General features: G+C 46.6%; 1 protein-coding gene across 1 annotated transcript in view; it reads left to right on the forward strand.

Annotated features, from left to right (window-relative positions):
* LOC123516706 (short stature homeobox protein 2-like) overlaps positions 1-22,500 on the forward strand; it is a 44,762-nt gene that overhangs the window by 10,981 nt on the left and 11,281 nt on the right. The window contains exons 3-4 of the mRNA XM_045276308.1: positions 933-1,076; positions 18,093-18,150. Of these exons, the coding sequence (XP_045132243.1) occupies positions 933-1,076; positions 18,093-18,150 (202 nt within the window). The remainder of the gene's footprint in view (positions 1-932; positions 1,077-18,092; positions 18,151-22,500) is intronic.

Below are 22,500 nucleotides of genomic sequence, written 5' to 3' on the forward strand. Positions count from 1 at the left end.
TTCTCTCTCTCTCTCTCTCTCTCTCTCTCTCTCTCTCTCTCTCTCTCTCTCTCTCTCTCTCTCTCTCTCTCTCTCTCTCTCTCTCTCTCTCTCTCTCTCTCTCTCTCTCTCTCTCTCTCTCTCGTGATTCACTTTTCCCCAGTATTGTCAAAAGGCTGCCGGTCACACATAAAATGAGTTACGCCGTCTTTATTTCCGCAGCTTCATAAGTTAATGAGTTTCAGAGAATATCACTAACATTAATTTAGTTTGATATCATTATGTAGTTAAGCATTTCCATAGCCCACGGCCCTGGCTCGGAATTTATATACGTAATACAATTATTATTTCTTGGTTTCGGTTCATTTCATTCATGTGCTGGTGATGTGGTGGCCGTGAGTCTGTCGTTTTTTACGTTTTTGTAATCTATTTTATGTCTTTACTTATTCATTTTTGTTCTAGGTTTCATGGATTTTGGCTGAGCACAAAATGTATAGGAAAAGGTGTTCAAAAAATGTTATTTTTATAGAATGTTCACTAAACATTGGTCAGTTTAGTTGTGTAGGCATTTTGATACCACTCTTTTGAAACGTTAGTCATAGGAGGAAATAAAATAGAAAAAAAAATTGAAAGTTAGTGTCCTGTTCTTACAAAGGATGAAAAAGGTAACAGAGACAAGGAGAGAGTTCATTTATGTATTGTGGAGGAGAAACAAATAGAAACAAGTAATGAGTTTCATCTGTGATTTAAAAAGGGTAACAAACCAAACCAGATGTGGAATTCCACTGTCATGTCTTAAAAAAAAGGGAAAAAACAAAGAGTTAGAGAATGCCAGAGTAATGTCATAGTTAGGAAATTCCAGAATCATATCATAGAAAAGAGAGAAAATAAAAATAAAATGGTATAAAGTTCCTGAGTGTATTCCGTGGTTTTAACAAGGTGTGTCTGGGCAGGTGAAGCAGCGGCGCTCCCGGACCAACTTCACACTGGAGCAACTGAACGAGCTTGAGAGGCTGTTTGACGAGACGCACTACCCGGACGCCTTCATGAGAGAGGAGCTTTCACAGCGCCTTGGCCTGTCCGAAGCTCGAGTGCAGGTAAGCTGTCTGTCTGCATGAACCATTGATTGCGGCGTCTTACGTTATTGGTATAGATCATAGAAAGTTAGCGTTAAGTCTAGGATGTCTGTAAGGCTGTTTGTGGTATTTTTATTACGTAACTTAAGGCTGACATGTGTTTGTGAAGGAAATGTTTTGGTGTTTATTGGATAACTTAAGGATGGGACGTGTGGGAAGGATGTTAATAGTGTTACGGTGTGAGAACATTAAGAGTGAGTTTGAGAAAGGATGCTACTAAGTCTTATGATAAAGTAACTTACTGCTCTCCCTTTGTGTGTGTGTGTGTGTGTGTGTGTGTGTGTGTGTGTGTGTGTGTGTGTGTGTGTGTGTGTGTGTGTGTGTGTGTGTGTGAATGTTAGTACTACTCTCTATACCTAGAATCAATAGCATTTGGGGCGTAATGTTTTATTCATTACCTGCTTTTTTATTGGAGATGTTACAGTCACGTCCCTTTGTGATATTTACGTACACGGTACAAACCACGAAGACTGTTTACTCCTTCGGGACTCCTTGGGACTCGCTCAAAAGCCAAGGAGGGCCAGACAGGAGGGGCAGAAGGCAGGGGAGGGCCTGGACAGGATCGGTGGGAGAGCTGTGGGGCAAAAATCTGAGGTGGCGCCTCATCAGGATGCGGGTGAGGGCGGCGGCGTATGATCCAGACCTGAGCTACGGGTAATTTATTCCCACCATTTGCCTGCCTCGTCCCCGCTGCCTTTATTTACGGCAATGCCACAACCCAAGCCTGCACGTTCCTCCTGCTTTACTTCCTCCTCCTTTCTGGCAAGTCATTCTTCACATGGCGCGCCAGATGCGACCTAACAGCGCCGCGACACAAGGGTGGTCGGCCGCTGCCTCCCATACGTCCCAAGCCTCTAGGAAACACGAATAAATGGATCCCTTAGACTTTTTAAATAAACCGACTTTTAGGTTCCGTTTTGTAAGAGCGACAGGCGCTCAGTTCGTGTGATTGTATAGGACTGCTGTGTGCCCGGCGATGAGCTGTGGAGCCGCGGGTATGGCGTTGTGTTGTGTTTTGATAATTCAGTGCCCGTCATGTTATTATTTTAGAAGTTTATTGTGCGGATAATTGTGTGCTTGTTAATGTGGTTAGTGCGGACCTCAGCCCAGTGTATTTTTCAATATGGTTATTCTCTTTCATCAGTCATAAGAAACACTGAGACATAGCTTAACATCCACAGCTTCATGGTATATCACGCGAGGATGTAATACGTAAGTTAGTTGTCCCGTTCTGGTCATCAAACTGCAGATAATGATATTACACATAAACCCCTTAGCTGACACAAGCCTTAATAACAATGTATGTATCTTAGTATGTTTAAAAGCATCTTACTTTCACACTCGCTCCTGGAAGGAACGTATTCCCGTCACTCTCACCGACCTCTCCTTCCGTTGACGTCACAGCGCCCGTTTTCCCTACCGAAGACAATTTTCTCTTGGTAATGTAATTTGGCAGCCAAAATGGCCAGGAACTGAGGAGGGCAGAGCAGCTCGTTACGAGGCGTCAGGACGGCGGTAAATCCCTATCGTCATGATCCCAGTATTCCTTCTCGGTGCCGCCCAGCCGCCATACAGTACTCCCTCATCCAACACAACACATATATCGTTACTATTGCTGCTGCAGCTGCTGCTGCGCCCACTGTGGCTCTGTGTGCGTGATGCTTAGTCCAAACTTACTTTTATTCATCGTGCGTTGCCGTGTGTTGTCAGGTGTCGGAAACACGGAAAGGAATGTTCCCGGCACTGAGGCGTGGCGGTGTGCGGGTGTGCCGCCCCTGGGGGGCGGGACGCCGCTAGGGCTTCGGATAAATGCTCCGCCACATGGTTGCGTACTGGGAACATAATTGCCGGAGATATATGGCCCTTGACATGAGGCCAGGAGATCCCTTAAATTATCCTCGATTTTCCTCGGATAATCCGCCATATTTGTCTTCATGATGGTTGTCGTCTCCTCGGCAGTGGCGGCCACGCTCCCCTCTGCGTTCCGAAGCTTCTGCCGACCAAGCCTTCGTCCGCCATGATGATTCTTCTGCCGGCGCTCCGCAACCGTGCATGGGTGTGCCTTCGCATTTATCGAAGATGTTCGCTGGCCGGGTGTATCATGGCGAGGTGGAAACAGTGAAACTCGTATTCCAAATCTTGTTTGTGTAAGAGGCGTAGGGAGGGCGGCGGACACGGGCCGTCACCCGCCCAGACGGATGGTGCGGGCGAGCCACCGCGGCTGATTTTCGCGTGACACACCAGTTTCCGGATTATATAAATGATTCAGAACCTGGCCGCGTCTGTACCGTTGTCACTGTTTCTGAAAAGCTGCTCGCCTTGCTGTGTTTTCCACCGATTGCTTGTACCCTTCTCTCTCTCTCTCTCTCTCTCTCTCTCTCTCTCTCTCTCTCTCTCTCTCTCTCTCTCTCTCTCTCTCTCTCTCTCTCTCTCTCTCTCTCATACAATACAGTGAAATTGCCTTCTCTACATTTGTATTGTACTTATCGGCGACAGTACTACAGTTAATATTCACGATACTATAGCAGTAATAGTGGTAGTTATTGTGGTGGTGGTAGTAGTAGTAATATCAGAAGTAGTAGCAGCAGCAACAACAAGAAAAAGAGTTAACAGCGTTTTTTTAAGTGTTTTTTTGTGGCGTGGGTCGCGGCGGCGCACCAAGGAACATTAAGCTTCTCCTTTCATTAAGTGATCCCAAACTCGCTCTCACCACAACATTCCCGCCTCGTTCCCGCTCGTGTCCCGTTTGTCATGTGATTGATTGCGACCAGCCGGGGACGCTGCCCATCCCTCCCCCTCTTCCTTACCCCATCTTCCTCTGCGCCTTTCTCTCTCTCTCTCTCTCTCTCTCTCTCTCTCTCTCTCTCTCTCTCTCTCTCTCTCTCTCTCTCTCTCTCTCTCTCTCTCTCTCTCTCTCTCTCTCTCTCTCTCTCTCTCTCTCTCTCTCTCTCTCTCTCTGTGGATGTAGTTAAAAAAAGGAAAAAGGAAGATCGAGAAACGATAAACAGCAAGAAGGTGAAAGGAAACAGGTACCAATGTTTGTTATCTTTCTCTCTGTGCAATTAGCGAGTTTTTCTTCCCTTGGTACCAGTGGCGTGGCTAACAAGACTGCCAGTGTCCTCTTAACAGCTGTGAGGGAGGCCTAGACGCTCCCTGCCACCCTTGTCAAAACCCGCGAGTCACTGGCGAACTGCTACTAATGGCTGTCCGTTCTCCATTCTGCTCTGGATATTTATCGAAGGCGCTGACGTTTCTGGCGGCAAGCTGGAATGGTCCTCGCGGGGTCCTGGAAAGTCCTTAATGGGGTGAAGGAGGAGGAGGAGAAAGAGGAGGAAGTAGAAGAAGTAGAGGAGAAGGGTGAGATGGATTCAAGAAAGACTGTAAAGAATTGGTGTGTTTTGTGAGTGGTGACGGAGGAGTTAGTGTAAGGGTGTGTAATTCACCTCGGTCGTCTGCTGGTCACCCAGCCAGTCTTCCCCATTACGGAGCGAGCTCAGAGCTCATAGACCGATCTTCGGGTAGGACTGAGACCACAACACACCCCACACACTGGGAAAGCGAGGCCACAACCCCTCGAATTACATCCCGTACCTATTTACTGCTAGGTGAACAGGGGCCACACATTAAGAGGCTTGCCCATTTGCCTCGCCGCCCCGGGACTCGAACCCGTGTGTGTGTGTGTGTGTGTGTGTGTGTGTGTGTGTGTGTGTGTGTGTGTGTGTGTGTGTGTGTGTGTGTGTGTGTTTCACTGTTTGATCTGCTGCAGTCTCTGACGAGACAGCCAGACGTTACCCTACGGAACGAGCTCAGAGCTCATTATTTCCGATCTTCGGATAGGCCTGAGACCAGGCACACACCACACACCGGGACAACAAGGTCACAACTCCTCGATTTACATCCCGTACCTACTCACTGCTAGGTGAACAGCGGCTACACGTGAAAGGAGACACACCCAAATATCTCCACCCAGCCGGGGAATCGAACCCCAGTCCTCTGGCTTGTGAAGCCAGCGCTCTAACCACTGGGCTACCGGGTGTGTGTGTGTGTGTGTGTGTGTGTGTGTGTGTGTGTGTGTGTGTGTGTGTGTGTGGTGGAGATGGTGGAGGCGGATGTAAGACGGTGTGAGTGGTGGAGGAAACAAAGGAGACAGCTGGAAGGAAAATCTGCAACCAGCTTTAAGACCCATCCAAGAAATGTCCAGTGCATGACCTAGAAATGTAAACACACACACACACTATATATGTATGCAGTCCTCGTCCGGGTCATGCTGGAGTCAGTCGGTTGAGGTCGGAGTAGGTCGGGTCGTCCTTCCCCCACCCTGAGACGCCACTCCTTATCCCTGGTCGGCTATCAATTAGCGGACGCGACTTGAAGGGCGTAATTGAATTTTCCTCGGCGCCCGGAGACGGTAAATCGCTGACCGTCCCATTGGCTTGTGTTAGGATCTGCTGGCGTGACGGCGGGGCGGGACAGCACAGAGCAGGGCAGGATGGTGCGTGCTGAGGCGGGCAGACTTGAACGGTGGTGCATGATAGGGCGGGAGAGTGAGACAAGCTGGAATTAACGTTGCATGTTGAGGAGAGGCAGGCTTGAACGGTACGATCTGGAACGAGGCAGGCTAGTATGAGGCAGGTCAGAGATTTGCAGGCTGAAGTGGTGAAGGTCTGAACGATGCAAGCTGGGGCGAGATAGGCCGATGTGTGGCAAGATTGAACGGTGCAAGTTGATGTTGTTATAATGACTTGAAAAGGATCATTTACCTAATTTATACTTGTTATATTTGATTAAGTGTATACATATGTTCTGTAACCAATAAAAATATGTGTGGAAAGCTTTAGTGACGGGGGACGAGGCTATGCAGACTGATTTCAGTACCAACTGGACACTGCAGGACTAGGAAGTGCAAGTTGATGTGGGGAAGTCTTGGGGGAAGGTATGATTGCACTGTACAGGTTGATATGGAGAACTGTTACGGAAGTGAGGTGCGGCTGGACAGGACGAGGAAAAAGCTGCGTGATAGGAGGAGAGAGACAGATACTCGTGATAGACAAAGTGATGAAACGTGGAGATTAAACGCTTCGCCAATAAATGGATGTGAATAGACCAGCCACCTCATACGAGTCTTAGGGACGAACTCTTAACATTGCATCAGCATCGTCAACACCGTGTTCATTTTTTTCGGTATCACGTATTTTGTCTTTACCACCTCCTCCTCCTCCTCCTCCTCCTCCTCCTTCTCCTCCTTCTCCTCCTCCTCCTCCTCCTCCTCCTCCTCCTCCTCCTCCTCCTCCTCCTCCTCCTCCTCCTCCTCCTCCTCTTCCTCCTCCTCCTCTTTGTCTCCTTTTGTCAATCTCAGTCTTTGTCACCATTCCACTTCTCTCCTTTATATTTTTTTTCGTGGATAGATAAACATCAACGAGAGAGAGAGAGAGAGACGAAAACAACATTATCAACGACAATAACAGCAAACATGTGAGCAGACAAACAAAGGAGCAACATCGACAAACAACAAATGAAAGGATTGCAATATACAAGCACAAACATGACACATTTCATTTACTGTCTGCCGGAAAACTTCAAATAGATGTCGGCGTGAAAACAGACTTATGTAGAGTTTGCAGCGAAGTGAAGCAAGCTGGGAAAACAAATGGAGGACGGGCACAGAGAGAGAGAGAGAGAGAGAGAGAGAGAGAGAGAGAGAGAGAGAGAGAGAGAGAGATGGACAGTATGAAGAAAAAGTGAAAGAAAATAGATTAAAATATTAAAAAAAAATGGATGAATGATAATAAGAAGAAAAAAAACGAAAAAAAAACGGAAGAAGAGAAGGGATGAGAAGAAAAAATAAAAATAACGCGAGGAGGAAGAAGAGAAAAAAGAGGAGGAGGAGAGGAAAGAAGACAGAGAGAGAGAGAGAGAGAGAGAGAGAGAGAGAGAGAGACGAAAAAGAAAACGAAATAATAGATAAGAAGGAAAATGAAGAAAAAAAGGGAGGAGAAACAGAAGTACGAATAGGGGAATAAAACATCAGGAAAAAGAAGAAATTAAAGATGTAGAAGAAAACGAAGAGAAAAAGTGTGAAAAGGAAGGAAGGAAAGTAATGTTCGACAGTTGTAGTAGCAGTGACAGGAAGAGGAGGAGGAGGAGGAGGAGGAGGAGGAGGAGGAGGAGGAGGAGGAGGAGGAGGAGCAGGAGGAGGAGGAAGAAATAGTATAGAAAAGAAGGACACAAACGGTCGACAGTAGAAGTAGTAAGAGTAAAAGAAGAAGTAGTAACAGTAGAAGGAGGAGGAAGAGAAGAAAAAGAAGAAGGAAGAGAAGGAGCAAGTAAGGAAGGAAGAGAGTAACATTTGACAACTATAGAAGCAGCAGTAAGAGAAGAGAAAGAGTAATAATAGTAATAGAAGGAGGAGGAGGAGGAGGAGGAGGAGGAGGAGGAGGGGGAGAAGGAGGACGGGAGAGGTGACAGAAAGAACATGGGAAGAGTGCAGGGAAGTGAGGTGCCGCTGCCAGGATGTCTCAGAAAGGGCTTTATTGATTTGAGGAAGAAGGAGGACGACGAGATGTGGCTGGCTACTCGAGGCTGTGTAGGTGAGTGGCTCGCTTAGAGGGACGCAGCAGCAGCAGAAGGAGGAGGAGGAGGAGGAGGAGGAGGAGGAGGAGGAGGGTCAACATTAACAGGGATGAGAATGTGCTGAAGGATATTAGACGGGATGCAGGATAAGATAAGAAGGAAGAGAAGGGAGAGAAAGAAAAGAAGCGAAGAGAAAAAAGAAAGGAAACAAAAATAGGGAATATTAATTCGAGGAAGAGGATAAGGAGGCTTAGGATTTGACGAGCAAGGAGAGGAGGAAATGCACGAAATATGAAGAGGGAAAAAGAAAAAAAGTGGCTGAAAGAAGGAAGAAAGCGAAGAAGAAAAGAACAGGGGAGCAAAAAAGAAACAGAAAAATCGAAGAACAAGAGAAGGAAGCTGAGAAAGGAGAAAACGAAGAAGAGGAACAACAGAAGAGAAAGGACAAAAACAATGATAAGAAGAAAAAACACCAAAATAAGAAAAAAAAATAGAAGGTAGTGGTAATAGAGAAGAAGGAGAAGGAAAAGTAGCACCAGCACGGGGAAGTCTTGAGAGAAGTGACGAGGAGAGAGAGAGAAGGAGATGGAGGGGGAGGAAGAAGGAGGTTCGCTTGGTCGGTCAAAACAAGCCTGCTGTCGGTGATAAACGAGGCCGGAGTTGCATTATTTGTCACGAGTTTGAGAGGTCGTCGTCTGAGCCTCTTACTCCCATCCATAACCTCATACCTCCTGCGTCTGGCTGACTGACTGACTGGCTGGCTGACTGACTAACTGACTGGCTGGCTGGCTGGCTGGCTGGCTGGCTGGCTGAGGGGAACGGAGAGGAGAGGAAAGGATGAAGATGGTAAAATGGAAAGGGACGGAAGAGCAGAAAATGGCAAAGCAAGACGAGGGAGCAAAGTGGACGAGAAAGGGAGAAATCGTGTTGCAATGAAGAGAAAGAGCGACATGTAGTGAAAGAGGGAAGAAGATTGAGGAAGGAAGGAGGAAAGGAGGATTACAGACCGAGGAGGAAGAGTGGGAAAGGAACGAAGGGAATGTGTTACACGCTGAAAAAGAGGAGGACGAGAAGGAGGAAGAGGAAGAGGAGGAGGAGGAGGAGGAAAAGGAAAGAAGAAGAGCAAGGGGAAAAGGAGACAGACCCGATACAGACAAACTGCTTAGATTGTTATGAGGAAAACGTGAATAAATTGTATCCTTTCGTGATACGTTTCCTTGCTAGACTTCTACGGAGAGAGAGAGAGAGAGAGAGAGAGAGAGAGAGAGAGAGAGAGAGAGAGAGAGAGAGAGAGAGTGTTGCGTCCCTTTTATCATGAGCATTGTAACGACCACATTATATATCGATCATGTGTTCAAGGGACAGAGGCAGTTCAACACCATCTGGGCGGCTACGAGGAAGTACAGTACGAAGCAGCTCATTGGGTCACGGCCTGCAGTGCCCAAGTGTTCTGTGGGTCACTAGCTAAGCACTGCTGTCTTAAGCCCCATGCCACAGCTTTGTTGTGCTACTGTGTTTGTTGGAGAGAGAGAGAGAGAGAGAGAGAGAGAGAGAGAGAGAGAGAGAATCAAACACCGCCTGCCTCTTATCCAGCAGCCGTCGCCCCGCCCCATTATGTGTGTGTGTGTGTGTGTGTGTGTGTGTGTGTGTGTGCGCGGCGGACGTCGGCGAGGCGGACGAGAGAAATACGTCTCAAGGCCAAGCGAGCATCTTCTTTAAGCTGAACTAACTTGGCACCTCGTGTGTACATCGCGCCGCGCCGTAAATTTATGGCGGAAAGAGCAGACCCGCAGGAAGGACGTCAGGGAGGAGAGCAGCTTCCAGTGTCCCTCACCGCCGCGCCTCCAACTTGTGATGTGATTATGGGAAGCTTGGCGCATTAATGGGCATTACCAAGGGACATTACCGTGATGCTGGCTGTGATGATGGCCGAGCAAGCTTACATTAGGGGGTCCAGGGAGCGTGTTAATGGTGTGGTAGTGGTGGTGAGTGGTGGTGGTGGTGGTGGTGGTGGTGGTGGTGGTGAGCTTACATATGTTATTGTGAGTGAATTGTGTGTTGCTTCTTTGTCTTTCATAGGTTTATTTCTCGTTATTTTGTTATGAGTTTGATGTGTTATACTGTAATCGTGTTTTCTGTGTTATTATTATTATTATTATTTGTTTTCGTATACTGTGAGTCTCCGATCGTAGTTGGTTCTGTTTTTGTTGTCGTTCTTGATTGAGAAATTTGCTTCACGCTTATAGTTTTTATTTATTCATCTTTTTTGTTTTTATTTTTTGTACTCTCATCTGATCCTTGAGACATTCCTTTTGATTCTCCAGCTCTGATAGATTTCTCCCTTTCATGTATTTATTATCGTTTCATTTCTCATATTTTTTTTTTATTTATCCTCTTCCTTCTCATTTTCCTTCCTTTTTCCTCCTCCTCCTCCTCCTCCTCCTCCTCCTCCTCCTCCTCCTCCTCCTCCTCCTCCTCCTCCTCCTCCTCCTCCTCCTCCTCTAGTACCGCCACCACCACTTCCTCTTCCTCCTCCTCCTCCCCTGACGGAGACAATCTGTGCAAGCCTGGCGGGTCGTTCGTCCCAATCGTGCGAGCTTGACGTAGCCATTTGCCCCCTGACAAGTTACCCGGGCGGCTTCGCTACCCGTTATGACGCCCAGACGTGACTTCTCCGTTTTCTCTTGCCGGGACCTCAAGGGGCGAGAGGGAGAGGAGAGGGGGTGCTCGCTCAGAAGACGGAAGAAAAAGAACAGCGAGCCGGTGGAGACCTGGATTTTCTCTTTAAAAATCTCTGTAATGGAATGAGGGATTGTTGCACCTGTAGTGAGACTTGGGAAGTTTCATGAAGGTAATGCGGAGCTTGTTATTAACCTGTTCGCCTCGCCTCGGAATCCAGCGAAGCCCCGTGACTCGTTGTGTGAAGAGGTGACTGAGTGCTTGTCAGCTGGTGAGGGAAGGAGCAAGAGGAGATGGACGAGAACCTCACGCGGCTAAGAGGTCATGGAACTTAATTAAGGCAGTGATTGTAAAGCTGTCAGTGTGTGTGTGTGTGTGTGTGTGTGTGTGTGTGTGTGTGTGTGTGTGTGTGTGTGTGTGTTCGTATGGAAGTTCATCGCAGTGAGTTAAGAGGAAGGATGAAAATTAAATGTAAGACGAAGAGCTGGAAATGAGAACTGATTACGTAATGATGAAATGAGTTCAATTTGTTATAGCAGGAGAAAGAGAGGAAGACCCATGGGAAGGTTTATGAATGCCGTGAAATAAGACAAGCTCGTAATGGGGTGTGGCTGAGGATGGCGTAGAAAACAGTGCACGGTGAAGGAGGTTGGTCCGGTGTGGCGACCTTTAATGGAAGCAGCAAAGGACGAAGAATATGACAGCAAAATTCCTAGAAACCATATTAATTGTGTAAAGTAAAAATGAGTATGGAAGGGAGGATGATTTGATTGGTGGATGTGGATGGTACAGATGGAAAACTCTACTTCCACCAGCAGCTTTACGTACATTCACTAACACCTGCAGAAGTAAAGGGTGTGTGAGCGTCGGCGGCAGCAGCAGCAGCAGCATGACAGCGACCCGAGACGATTAATAATTCTGTCGTAGTTCATTTGATATTATTTCTTACTTCATTCAATTACTTCACGTGCTGCCTGTGTCTTGTAATGTCTCGTATCTCTTTCTTCTCTCCTTTTCAACACTTTGGTCTTCTTACTCATTTTTCTCATTGTTGCCTCCTCTGTACCTCGTGATGCCTCCTATTTTCTTCTGTCTCTCCTTCTATCTCCTCTACACATTATTCTTATTACCTATTCCCGTCATTCTTTTCTCCTTTGTGGCTTACATGCCTCATAATTCCTTCTCCTTTTTCTCTTCCACCCATTGTTCTTATTCATCTTCTTCTTTATCAATGCTTCACTATTCGTCTCTTTTCCTCTCCTTTTCTCCTTCATTTTCCGCCTATTTCTCTTACTCATCATCCTCCCTCACCAATGCTTCACGACTCCTCCCTCTCCCTCTCTTTTCTCCTCCTTTTCCACTCATTGTTCTTACTCATCCTTCTCCCTCACCAATGCTTCACGACTCCTCCCTTCCCCTTCGTCCCTCTCCCTCTCCCTTCCCTGCTAGACGGTAATAGGTTATGATGGCCTTCCCCCACCGCCCAACATTTACTAATTTAATTATCCCCACAACCAACGTCCGAAACTCCCTGCCTCCGCCGCTCCAGCCTCCCCTACATCCATTCACTCCGCTGTCTTCCATCTTGTTACTGTGTTTCTCCTCACTCATTACACTCCCTCCTGCTGCTCATTCCTGTATATCTATCCTCGTCCTCTCTCTCTCTCTCTCTCTCTCTCTCTCTCTCTCTCTCTCTCTCTCTCTCTCTCTCTCTCTCTCTCTCTCTCTCTCTCTCTCTCTCTCTCTCTCTCTCTCTCTCTCTCTCTCTCTCTCTCTCTCTCTCTCTCTCTCTCTCTCTCTCTCTCTCTCTCTCTCTCTCTCTCTCTCTCTCTCTCTCTCTCTCACGACGTTTTTCGAAGGCCACAGAGATGATTAGCCTGTTTCTCAAGACTGTTTGTTCTATTAGTAATGTGAAAATGTTCTTAATTTCTCACTGGAAGTGTAAAAAAATTCTTAAAACTAGTGTATCTTCAACTAGAGCCTTTGAAAGTTGTGTTGTGGATATGTGGAGTAGAAGTGTTTGAGGATGTTCTCTCTCTCTCTCTCTCTCTCTCTCTCTCTCTCTCTCTCTCTCTCTCTCTCTCTCTCTCTCTCTCTCTCTCTCTCTCTCTCTCTCTCTCTCTCTCTCTCTCTCTCTCTCTCTCTCTTTTTTTTTTTTTTTTTTTTTAAACATAGCACATATATTTACATATTCGGCTTAAAATTCCACGTTGGGTATGGAATTATTTAAAAAGCCTATCAATAATTAATATACATTAAGAATATTGTTTTTACATTAATAACTTTCACGTTAGCACCAGAGGAGTGGCCTGCGTTCCACGCCACCTGTGTGCTGCCACCTTGACCTGCTGGGTGGACATGTCCTCCACCTGGGGTGTGGTTGTGGTGAATGCATTCCACATCCTTGAGGTCCGGGCACTGTATGTTCGTTGGTGCTGCCGTGTGTTGGAGAAGGGCACCTCCACAGTCTGCTCACTGGTGGCAGCAGCTCGCGTGGGCCTCTGGGCAGCGCGTGGTGGAAGTCCCAGGCGTCGGAGGTGCGGTACTCCTTGCACCTGAGTTTTGTGGCACACCACCAGCGCTGCCACATCACGCCGGTGCTCCAACGACGTGACGGGGGTGTGTGGCGGCAGGTCGTCCTGGTGTGCGTCGTATCCCGCCAGACGTAGAGCTCGTCGCTGCACCTTGTCAAGTCTCTGCATGTGGGTGGCGGCACTTGACATCCACGACAGGCAGCCGTACTCCAGGCACGGACGTATCTGCGCCTTGTATAGCGTGATGATGCCGTGTGGGTCAAGCGTTCCCGCCACCCTCCGCAGGGCAGAGACTCTTAGAGACGCCTGTCGGGTGACTGCACCTACATGGCCGTCGAAGCGCAGGCAGCGGTCCACCGTCACCCCTAAGACCTTGATGTGGTCCTGGAGAGACAGAGCCTTGCCTCCAAAGCACAGTTGCTCTGAGACCGCTCTGGAGGCTCCTGGCGACCGCGAGATGACCATCGCCTGCGTCTTCTCAGGTGCAAAGGAGACTTGCCACGTTTCTCCCCATTGCTCCACCAGCCGTAGCTGCTTGTTTAGCTGCCGGACAGCGCTCTGGCTATCAAGGCGGCAGTAGGACCGGGAGAGGGTGCAGTCGTCCGCATATGCTTCCACTGTCGGTAGTTTTCGGAGCAGGTCGTCGATATAGATGTTCCACAGGATTGGGCCCAGCACTGAACCCTGTGGAACGGAGGCTTGAACTGGCGAGGGCTCTGACGATTTCCCATTGACGACCACATGAAGAGTCCTCCCACGTAGGTAGTCGTCAAGCAGTAGCAGTAGGTCTCCTGGATACCCTTGGCACGGAGCTTTTCAAGAAGTCCCGCGTGCCAGACCCTATCAAAGGCTCCAGCTATATCCAGGGCTACCACAAGCGTGTCCAGGCCCTCGTCCAGGGCGTTTTGCCAGTCTTTGGTGAGGAGCAGGAGTAGGTCGGAGGTGGACCGGCCTGGCCTGAAGCCAAACTGTCTCTCTGAGAGGAGATGGTTTTCACTCAGATGTTGACAGATGGCTCCAGCCACTATCCGCTCCAGCACCTTGCCCACCACAGAGAGCAGGGAGATCGGCCTGTAGTTGCTGGGTACAGACCGCGAGCTCTTCTTGTGGACCGGAACGACTCGTGCCTCTTTCCACATTGAGGGCCATTTTTTTTCCCTCAGGCAGGTCGTAAAGACGTTGGAGAGAGGACCTGACAGCTCCTTAGCACAGTTCTTAAGGAGGTGTGGGCTGACGTCGTCCGGGCCGGTGGCTTTACCCACTTCCACTGCTCTCAGGAGCCTCTCAACTTGTCCAGCTGTCACTGAGACCAGGGTGATGGTGCTTTGAGTCTCCAGTGGCAGGTGAGGCGCTCTCTCTCTCTCTCTCTCTCTCTCTCTCTCTCTCTCTCTCTCTCTCTCTCTCTCTCTCTCTCTCTCTCTCTCTCTCTCTCTCTCTCTCTCTCTCATTGGTATCACTCGCCTCAGTACCTTACCTGTTACTGTGTCTCCTAACTTTCCATCCATCCAGCCATATCTCCCCACCTTCCCTCTCCCCGGCTGTCCCTGTCTCCCTCTTGTATCCCTAATTCATGTGCTCCTTTCCTCTCTCCATCGTCCCTTTTATTTTCTCTCTCTCTCTCTCTCTCTCTCTCTCTCTCTCTCTCTCTCTCTCTCTCTCTCTCTCTCTCTCTCTCTCTCTCTCTCTCTCTCTCTCTCTCTCTCTCTCCTTTTCCTATCATTTGTTCTTTTACCTTAACTCACTCCCTCTTTCCCTCTTTATTTTTTTGTGTGTGTTCTTTCTTCACTCTTTTCCCTTGTTCATGTCTGCCTGCCCCTCTTCTCCATCCCTCCATCTCCTCTCTTCTTTCTTTGCTTCTCTGTTTTGTTTTTTTTGTTTTGTTTTCATGCGCTTGTCATTGTTCATCCTTTTTATCTTCATTTTTAATTTTTCTTTTTGCTGTGACGCATGCCTTTCCTTCGTCTTCCTCTTTCTCTTTCCATCTCCGTCTCTGTCTCTTCTCTCTTTCTTTTTTTTTCTTCTTTTCCTCACTGTTACGCCTCCCTTTCTATCTAACACCCTATCCTCTCCTTCTACCTTCTTTTCTTCTCTTTCTCTATATCTTACCTTCCCTTCATGTCAGCAGTCTTCACCTCTTCATCTTTCTCTCCTTCTCACTGTTCCTCACTCATTCTTTCTCTCCCTCCCCTTTTACCTTCTTTCCTCCAGTTCCTATGTCTCTCTTTCCCTGTCATCCCTCTTCGTCTCTCTCTCTCTCTCTCTCTCTCTCTCTCTCTCTCTCTCTCTCTCTCTCTCTCTCTCTCTCTCTCTCTCTCTCTCTCTCTCTCTCTCTCTCTCTCTCTCTCTCTCTCTCTCTCTCTCTCTCTCTCTCTCTCTCTCTCCCCAACATGTAATACTCTTCCCGGTACAAAAGTTGCATTTTTACTTACGCCAAGCTACTTTCTCACCTATTCTTTACAGCTGCTCCTCGCTTTATTTTCTTTCTTCTTTTTTTCTTTTCTTTTTTTTTCGTCCCTCTTCCATCTACTCTCCTCTGATAATGTTGTTCACTGGTCTCTGTCACACTCCCTTTCCGTTCTTCCCTCCCCACCATTCCCCTTCATCTCTGCTCCACCCTTGCCGACCCGCCCCGCCGCCGCTGCATCACTTCCAAAGCTGCTTGGTTTAAGTTGACGTGTCTTTGGCGGTCTCTTCTTGTTTTTTGTTTTGTTTTTAGTTTGTCTTTCTTTTTGTATATGTTCTTGCTTTCTTCCTCTTTCCGTTTATCGTCGCAGTTTACCGTCAGTCTTGTGTTTTTTTCTCTTTCTTCTTTCTATTATTTCAACTTGATTTCTAACCGCAGAGAGAGAGAGAGAGAGAGAGAGACAGGGACAGGAGGGGGGTGGGGGAAGGACGAGACTGTGAAAGAAGAGAAAGAAATGCACACACAGACACACAAGAAAAAAGAATTAACACTGTAGAGGTCACATTAAGTATAAACTATACAATACATACGAGAGAGAGAGAGAGAGAGAGAGAGAGAGAGAGAGAGAGTGGGGGTTGCAGATGGACAAAATCAGTATCGGAGGAGTGAGAACGCGATCGTCAGTTGGTTGAGAGATGAGTTAACAGGATTACTTTCGTTTTGGCGCTTTGGAGGAAGGAAAGAGTAGGAGGAGCGAAGGAAAGAAGGGAAGGAGGAAGGAAAAGAAGTAGAGAGTAGAAGGTAGATGGAAGAAAGAAGATGGAGTAGAAAAGAGAAAGGAAATAAAGTCAAGAGCAGTAGAGTGAGGGAGGGAAAGAGAAATGGAGGAAAGAAGGTGATGTGGAAAGGAAAGAAATCTAGGGAAGGAGGGAGGGAGATAAGGGAAGAAGTCAAGGGAAAGAGAGTAGGAAGAGGATAGAGAAGGAGAAAAAATATGGGGAGGAAAGGAAAGAAGTAATAGGCAAGAGGGAGGGAGGAAAGAAAGCCAAGGAAAGGAGGGATAGAGGAAAGAAAATGAAGAGGAGGGGAAGAAACAAAATCAAGAAGGAAGAAACGAAGTCAAGGGCAAGAGGAAAGGATCAAGAGATGAAAGAAGAGGGAGAGGAAGGAAAGGAAATCAAGCAAAGGAGGTAGGAAAGAAGGGAGGGAAGGATGAATGTGAAGAGAGAGAGAGAGAGAGAGAGAGAGAGAGAGAGAGAGAGAGAGAGAGAGAGAGAGAGAGAGAGAGAGAGAGAGAGAGAGAGAGAGGATGCAGAAAAGACTCCGAGAAGGGAAATGTTTTACGAGTGGATATTAAAAGTTACTGAATTAGAAAATGAATCAATGTAGTATCGAATAGAAAAGGTAAACAAAAATAGAAGAAAACATACAAGGGATGACAGAGGAGAGAAAATACGAAAGAGGAAGGGGAAGAGAAGGAGGGGAAGGAGAGAAGCAGGTTATATGAGGATCAGTAGTGAGGGCGTGAGAGACGTGTAATGAATCAGTTGTGAGAGAGAGAGAGAGAGAGAGAGAGAGAGAGAGAGAGAGAGAGAGAGAGAGAGAATGTGTATTATATTACTTTTAACGTACTCTGATGGAATTTGCCGGGATATTCAAGTTTCTGTAATGGGATTGATGATTTAATATGTATTTTGCAGCTTGTAAAAAAATGAGAATCTTGTTAATCATTTATGCGGGTTTTGAAAATAGTTCCTTTGAGAGCTTATAATGTTAAAGAAGACGAGCCTTCAAGTGCCATGCCAGCTGCGGGTTTGCTTGGGTCCCTTAATGCTGAGTCGTGAGAGTGAGGGAGCGGCGGAGGGAAGTGAGTCAGGTAGTCAGGTGGTCAGGCTGAGGTGCGGTGCCAGGCTCAGGGCGGGACGAAACGGGGCAGAGCAGCCGTAACTCACAGTGGACGGATATATAGTGACTGGTCGTGACGGGGCCGCCCTGGTCAAGGGGTCCGACACTACATCTTTCACTTTATGGCGGCGCTGGGGCGACTCTCCTTCCCTGTCCCTCCTCCGGTCATCTGGCAGGTGGCTCCCTCTATTTTCAGGGGTTTAATTTACCGACGGAATATGTTTTCTGGTCAGCGTCCTGGGTGTCTGCCAAAATGTCGATTTACGTTACTGAGAGGCGCGGTGTCACTCCTCTATGTTCCAAGGAAGTCGGTCCCTTTACACTGAGGCCAGCGAGTCCTCTTTAGGGTGTCATTTGCGAATGGACATTGAGGGACGGCGGCACAAGGGATTGAAGTGCTGGCCGGTGTGTCGCTGGCTGTGTCTCATACTGGGAATGACTGACTCTAGTACAAATAATCGCCTCGTTGTCTTAAAAAAAAAAAAAAAAAAAACGCCAGTTCGATTTTAATTAAATGCTAGTTAGGTCAGATAGTGTTCTCTTATAACAGTGTGCGGTGTCATATGATTCCGTTGTTGTAGAGCTGTATTTCGGTCAGTTTCTCACTCAATAAACTGGATAAGTTCAACTATATCTTATATTCTTACTATGTTTTTGTTATTGTTAGTGTGAGTAGCAGCGGTGTTGGAAGTGGTGGTAGTGATGCTGCTTAATGTAGTGGTTATGTTGTCCTTGTTTGATATTATTGATGTTCCGTGCTTTATTCAATGTTGCTTTTCTTTCACAAGTTGCCGTCCGTCCTTCAGCCTGGAGATGCTTCCAGGCGGGGCAGGGAGGGTGGGTGTCTGATGCACTTAAGTTAACTCTGCCTCGCTCCGCCCACAGGTGTGGTTCCAGAACAGGAGAGCCAAGTGCCGGAAACACGAGAGCCAGATGCACAAAGGTGAGTGCCAGAGAGAGAGAGAGAGAGAGAGAGAGAGAGAGAGAGAGAGAGAGAGAGAGAGAGAGAGAAGGGGGAGAAACGGAGGAGGGACGCGACTAGCATGAATAACAAGACTAACCCGATATAAGAACGCACTCCTCCGAGGTGACTCTGCGCGGGGGGGAAGAAAAATATAATCAAAGACCTGCAAAATGTGCCTTGTTGCCGCGTGTCTGAACTGGAGTGTGCGGCTGAACGAGATGAGGGGTGAGACGAAAATTAAGCGCAAAAAAAAAAAAAAAAAAAAAAAAACAGACAGAGGAAGCAGAAACAAGACAAGACAAGACAAGGGGTGGAACTGAGCATGTCGGAGTGAAGTAAGCAATGTATAACGAAGTTTTTTTTTCCGTGCATTTACCAATACTGCACTAATTGTATAGGGAAAGAAACTATTTTGCTGGGACACATGTCAACTTAGAAGCGGGAAAATTATACCAATGTTCGGTCAATCAATACAGGACAAAGGGAAAAATAAGACTCTTCAAATATATAACATCACTGCACCTCTCGAATGGATGAACACACTAGAGCCTTACCCAGAATTGTCCAGACTTAGCTGCAAAAAAAAAAAGACTAGAAATAAATAAAACACATAAGCGATATAGACAAAAGAGAAATGAAAACGAAGACATGAGAACGACGTGTTAGACCTTCGTCAGCAGGAACACGATCGAGTCCTCCTCCTCCTCCTCCTCCTCCTCCTCCTCCTCCTCCTCCTCCTCCTCCTCCTCCTACTGATGAACTTGCGCACGGTCACTTCATCTCTGCTTTACGGGGTCGTTAAGAGGGACGACTCCTGGACGGCTTACTTTATGAAGTGGCCAAGTTAGGATGTCATGAGGGTGGCGAGTGTTTGCTGGGAAGGGTAAGTAAGGGTGGCAAGGTGTGTGATTTGAAGTGCTCGTGGAAGATACAGGACTTGAAAGCTGGACGGGAGAAGTAGATAGGTATGGGAGGGGGGTTTTATAAAGTGTTTTCCTTTCCTTGTTGTCTTGTTGTTTTAGTGAGTTATATTACTGAGTGAGTTGTTTTAGGAAGCTTGGGTCCTTTTTGTGATGTGTTTGATTCTTGAGTGTGTTTGAGAGAGAGAGAGAGAGAGAGAGTGTGTGTGTGTGTGTGTGTGTGTGTGTGTGTGTGTGTGTGTGTGTGTGTGTGTGTGTGTGTGTGTGTGTGTGTGTGTGTGTGTGTGTGTGTGTGTGTGTGTGTGTCGTGTTGTATTTATGTTTCTCTCTCTCTCTCTCTCTCTCTCTCTCTCTCTCTCTCTCTCTCTCTCTCTCTCTCTCTCTCTCTCTCTCTCTCTCTCTCTCTCTCTCTCTCTCTCTCTCATACACTCACTTGTATCAGCTTTTCCGTACATGTAAAGAGAAAAGACTTCAATATTTTATTTTACTTATAAAACACAACGGAAAATAGAGAGAGAGAGAGAGAGAGAGAGAGAGAGAGAGAGAGAGAGAGAGAGAGAGAGTTTGGCTTTACAGTGCGTTTTGACACGGCCATAAAATCTGAATTAACTCAATGAGGAGACCAAGTTAGGTCCAAGCACACCGGCGGGAGTTGGTACATTTTTCACGCTCCCTTGATTTGCCGGCGACTGATCGAATTAGATGTCTCACTCCCCTAATTTTACGAGCTGAAAACTTTCTAAATCAACGAACGGCTCGAGAACACCATTATGGACCGAGCGAAGAGTTTTAATTTTATTGTTATTGCTTCGGATTGGACTTCGCCTCCTCCTCCTCCTCCTCCTCCTCCTCCTCCTCCTCCTCCTCCTCCTCCTCCTCCTCCTCCTCCTCCTCCTCCTCCAGTGATTTATTTATCGATGTCGAGGGACCTTCAAATTTCGCGCCGAATTGGACTCTCTGTTACAATCACTTTGTTTCGTTCATTCGTTCGTTCGCCATGTAGTTTTATTCTTTCCCCTTCCACCCTCCCCCCACCCCCATCATTTTTTTTTTCTCTCTTTTTCTCTCTTTTTTTTTTTTTTTTTTACCTTTCCTCTCTCTGTCCCTCCCTTCCTCCCTCTCCAGTGCCTTCCCTTCCTTCCTTCGCTCTCTCTCTCTCTCTCTCTCTCTCTCTCTCTCTCTCTCTCTCTCTCTCTCTCTCTCTCTCTCTCTCTCTCTCTCCCTGTCGTTTCTTTCTTTTTTGAACCCCCAGCTTGAGGAGGGAAAAGAGGAAGGTACTAACGCTTAATGTATCGATGAAAAACTTAATTTATCGCCAGGCACAGTAAAGTTGGAGAGTTTTTCCTGAATGCAAATTGCCGGCGCGCGCCAACACAAATCTAAGACAATTTTTGCCTTTATTCCGGAGCCAATTACAGGCCATTTTTCCTCGCCAGAACATCAAAAGTTTTTAATGGTGCGTTAAATTCCTCTCTCATTTATTGTGCGACTCTCTCTCTCTCTCTCTCTCTCTCTCTCTCTCTCTCTCTCTCTCTCTCTCTCTCTCTCTCTCTCTCTCTCGCTCTCGCTCTCGCTCGTTACCTACGTTGATGTAATTCACCTTCCCCTTTTCTTCCTCCTCCTCTTCATTCTCCTCTATTTTCTCCTCCTCCCATTCCTCTCCACTCTTTTTCTTTCCTCCACCCTGTAACTCTCTCTCTCTCTCTCTCTCTCTCTCTCTCTCTCTCTCTCTCTCTCTCTCTCTCTCTCTCTCTCTCTCTCTCTCTCTCTCTCATTCACTCCTGGGCTGTCTCTCATCTTAAATATGAACCCCATTTAATTCTCATGATTCACAATTAGCCGTGTTGACAAGGAAAACTTTTGTCATTACCAGAAACTAACACAGCGACATATTTCCATAATTGTTCTTATTATGCCGGGTAATCATTCGCCTTGCTGCCTCCCGCGGGGTATTTTTGCTCCGGACTTAGCACCAATCAGCTCAGGGTAGGTAAGTAGTGCTGGTGCTGGTGCTGGTGTTGGTGTTGGTGCTGATGGTAGTGGTGGTGGTGGTGGTGGTGGTGGTGGTTGTTAACATACGTGCGTGCGCGAGTGTAAGACAAGTATACCGCATTGCATTCTCTCTCTCTCTCTCTCTCTCTCTCTCTCTCTCTCTCTCTCTCTCTCTCTCTCTCTCTCTCTCTCTCTCTGTTCTTGTCTCGTTTTCATGTCTGTCTGTTTCTCTGTTTCTGTTTCCGTCTAGTATAGGTTGGCTTTCTGGCTGACACTCTCTCTCTCTCTCTCTCTCTCTCTCTCTCTCTCTCTCTCTCTCTCTCTCTCTCTCTCTCTCTCTCTCTCTCTCTCTCTCTCTCTCTCTCTCTCTCTCTCTCTCTCTCTCTCTCTCTCTCTCTCTCTCTCTCTCTCTCTCTCTCTCTCTCTCTCTCTCTCTCACACACACACACACACACACACACACACACACACACACACACACACACACACACACACACACACACACACACACACACACACACACACACACACACACACACACACACACACACACTAATGATCGACTTAATATCGCCGAAATCAAACGTAAAATAACTAAACAAAACCGTTCACTCTTCCTATTATTATTATTATTATTATTATTATTATTATTATTATTATTATTATTATTATTGTTACTTTTATTTTTATCATCACCATCACTCGCCTCACTCTATTCCGCTTTGTTTTATTTATTTATTTTTCTTTCGAAACTCTGGGCTTTTATCAACTGACTCTTCCTATTTGTTCACTTGTAACTTCTTTTTTTGTTTTTTTTTTCTTCTAGGTGTATTTTTAGATATGTATTACTAAGTCTGATTTTATGTGCCGTCAAAATGCGCATGTTTCCAGTTCGTTAGTTGGAATTTTAGTGATTTTTTTTTTTTTTTTTTTTACTTCCGCTTTTCTGTTTTTGATTTGTTGTTTTTATTTTCTTTTTTTTTTTTTCTCTCTTTTTTCATTATTAGGTGTTGCATGTATACCTTGCTGTTCACCTACCTCCAGTTTGGCTTTGAATACATGTTGGTAAGAAAGAATGTGCAGTACGTAAGAAAGTATCTCTTTGTATCTAGAATTATCTCTTTGTTGTTGTTGTCTTTCTTATCTGCATAGCTTTGTTTATTCCTTTGTACTGCGAGAGTATACATATGACGAATTCTTACCACCTCTTCACTTCATGTTTATCTGGAACTATATGTAGGAATGTCAAGTGTGCAGATAAAGTGTGATCTTTTGTTCTACTTTCCACACCTTTGTTTTTGCTTAATCTCTTGTACTACAAATATGTGTCAAATTTCTACCACCTCTTCACTTCATTTTTAGTTGTATAGTTGTGTGAAGTGTAAATATAGATCTGTAATTTTCACCTCCCCACACT

This window comes from Portunus trituberculatus, chromosome 41 (assembly GCF_017591435.1).
Source record: "Portunus trituberculatus isolate SZX2019 chromosome 41, ASM1759143v1, whole genome shotgun sequence".
Lineage (NCBI taxonomy): Eukaryota > Metazoa > Arthropoda > Malacostraca > Decapoda > Portunidae > Portunus > Portunus trituberculatus.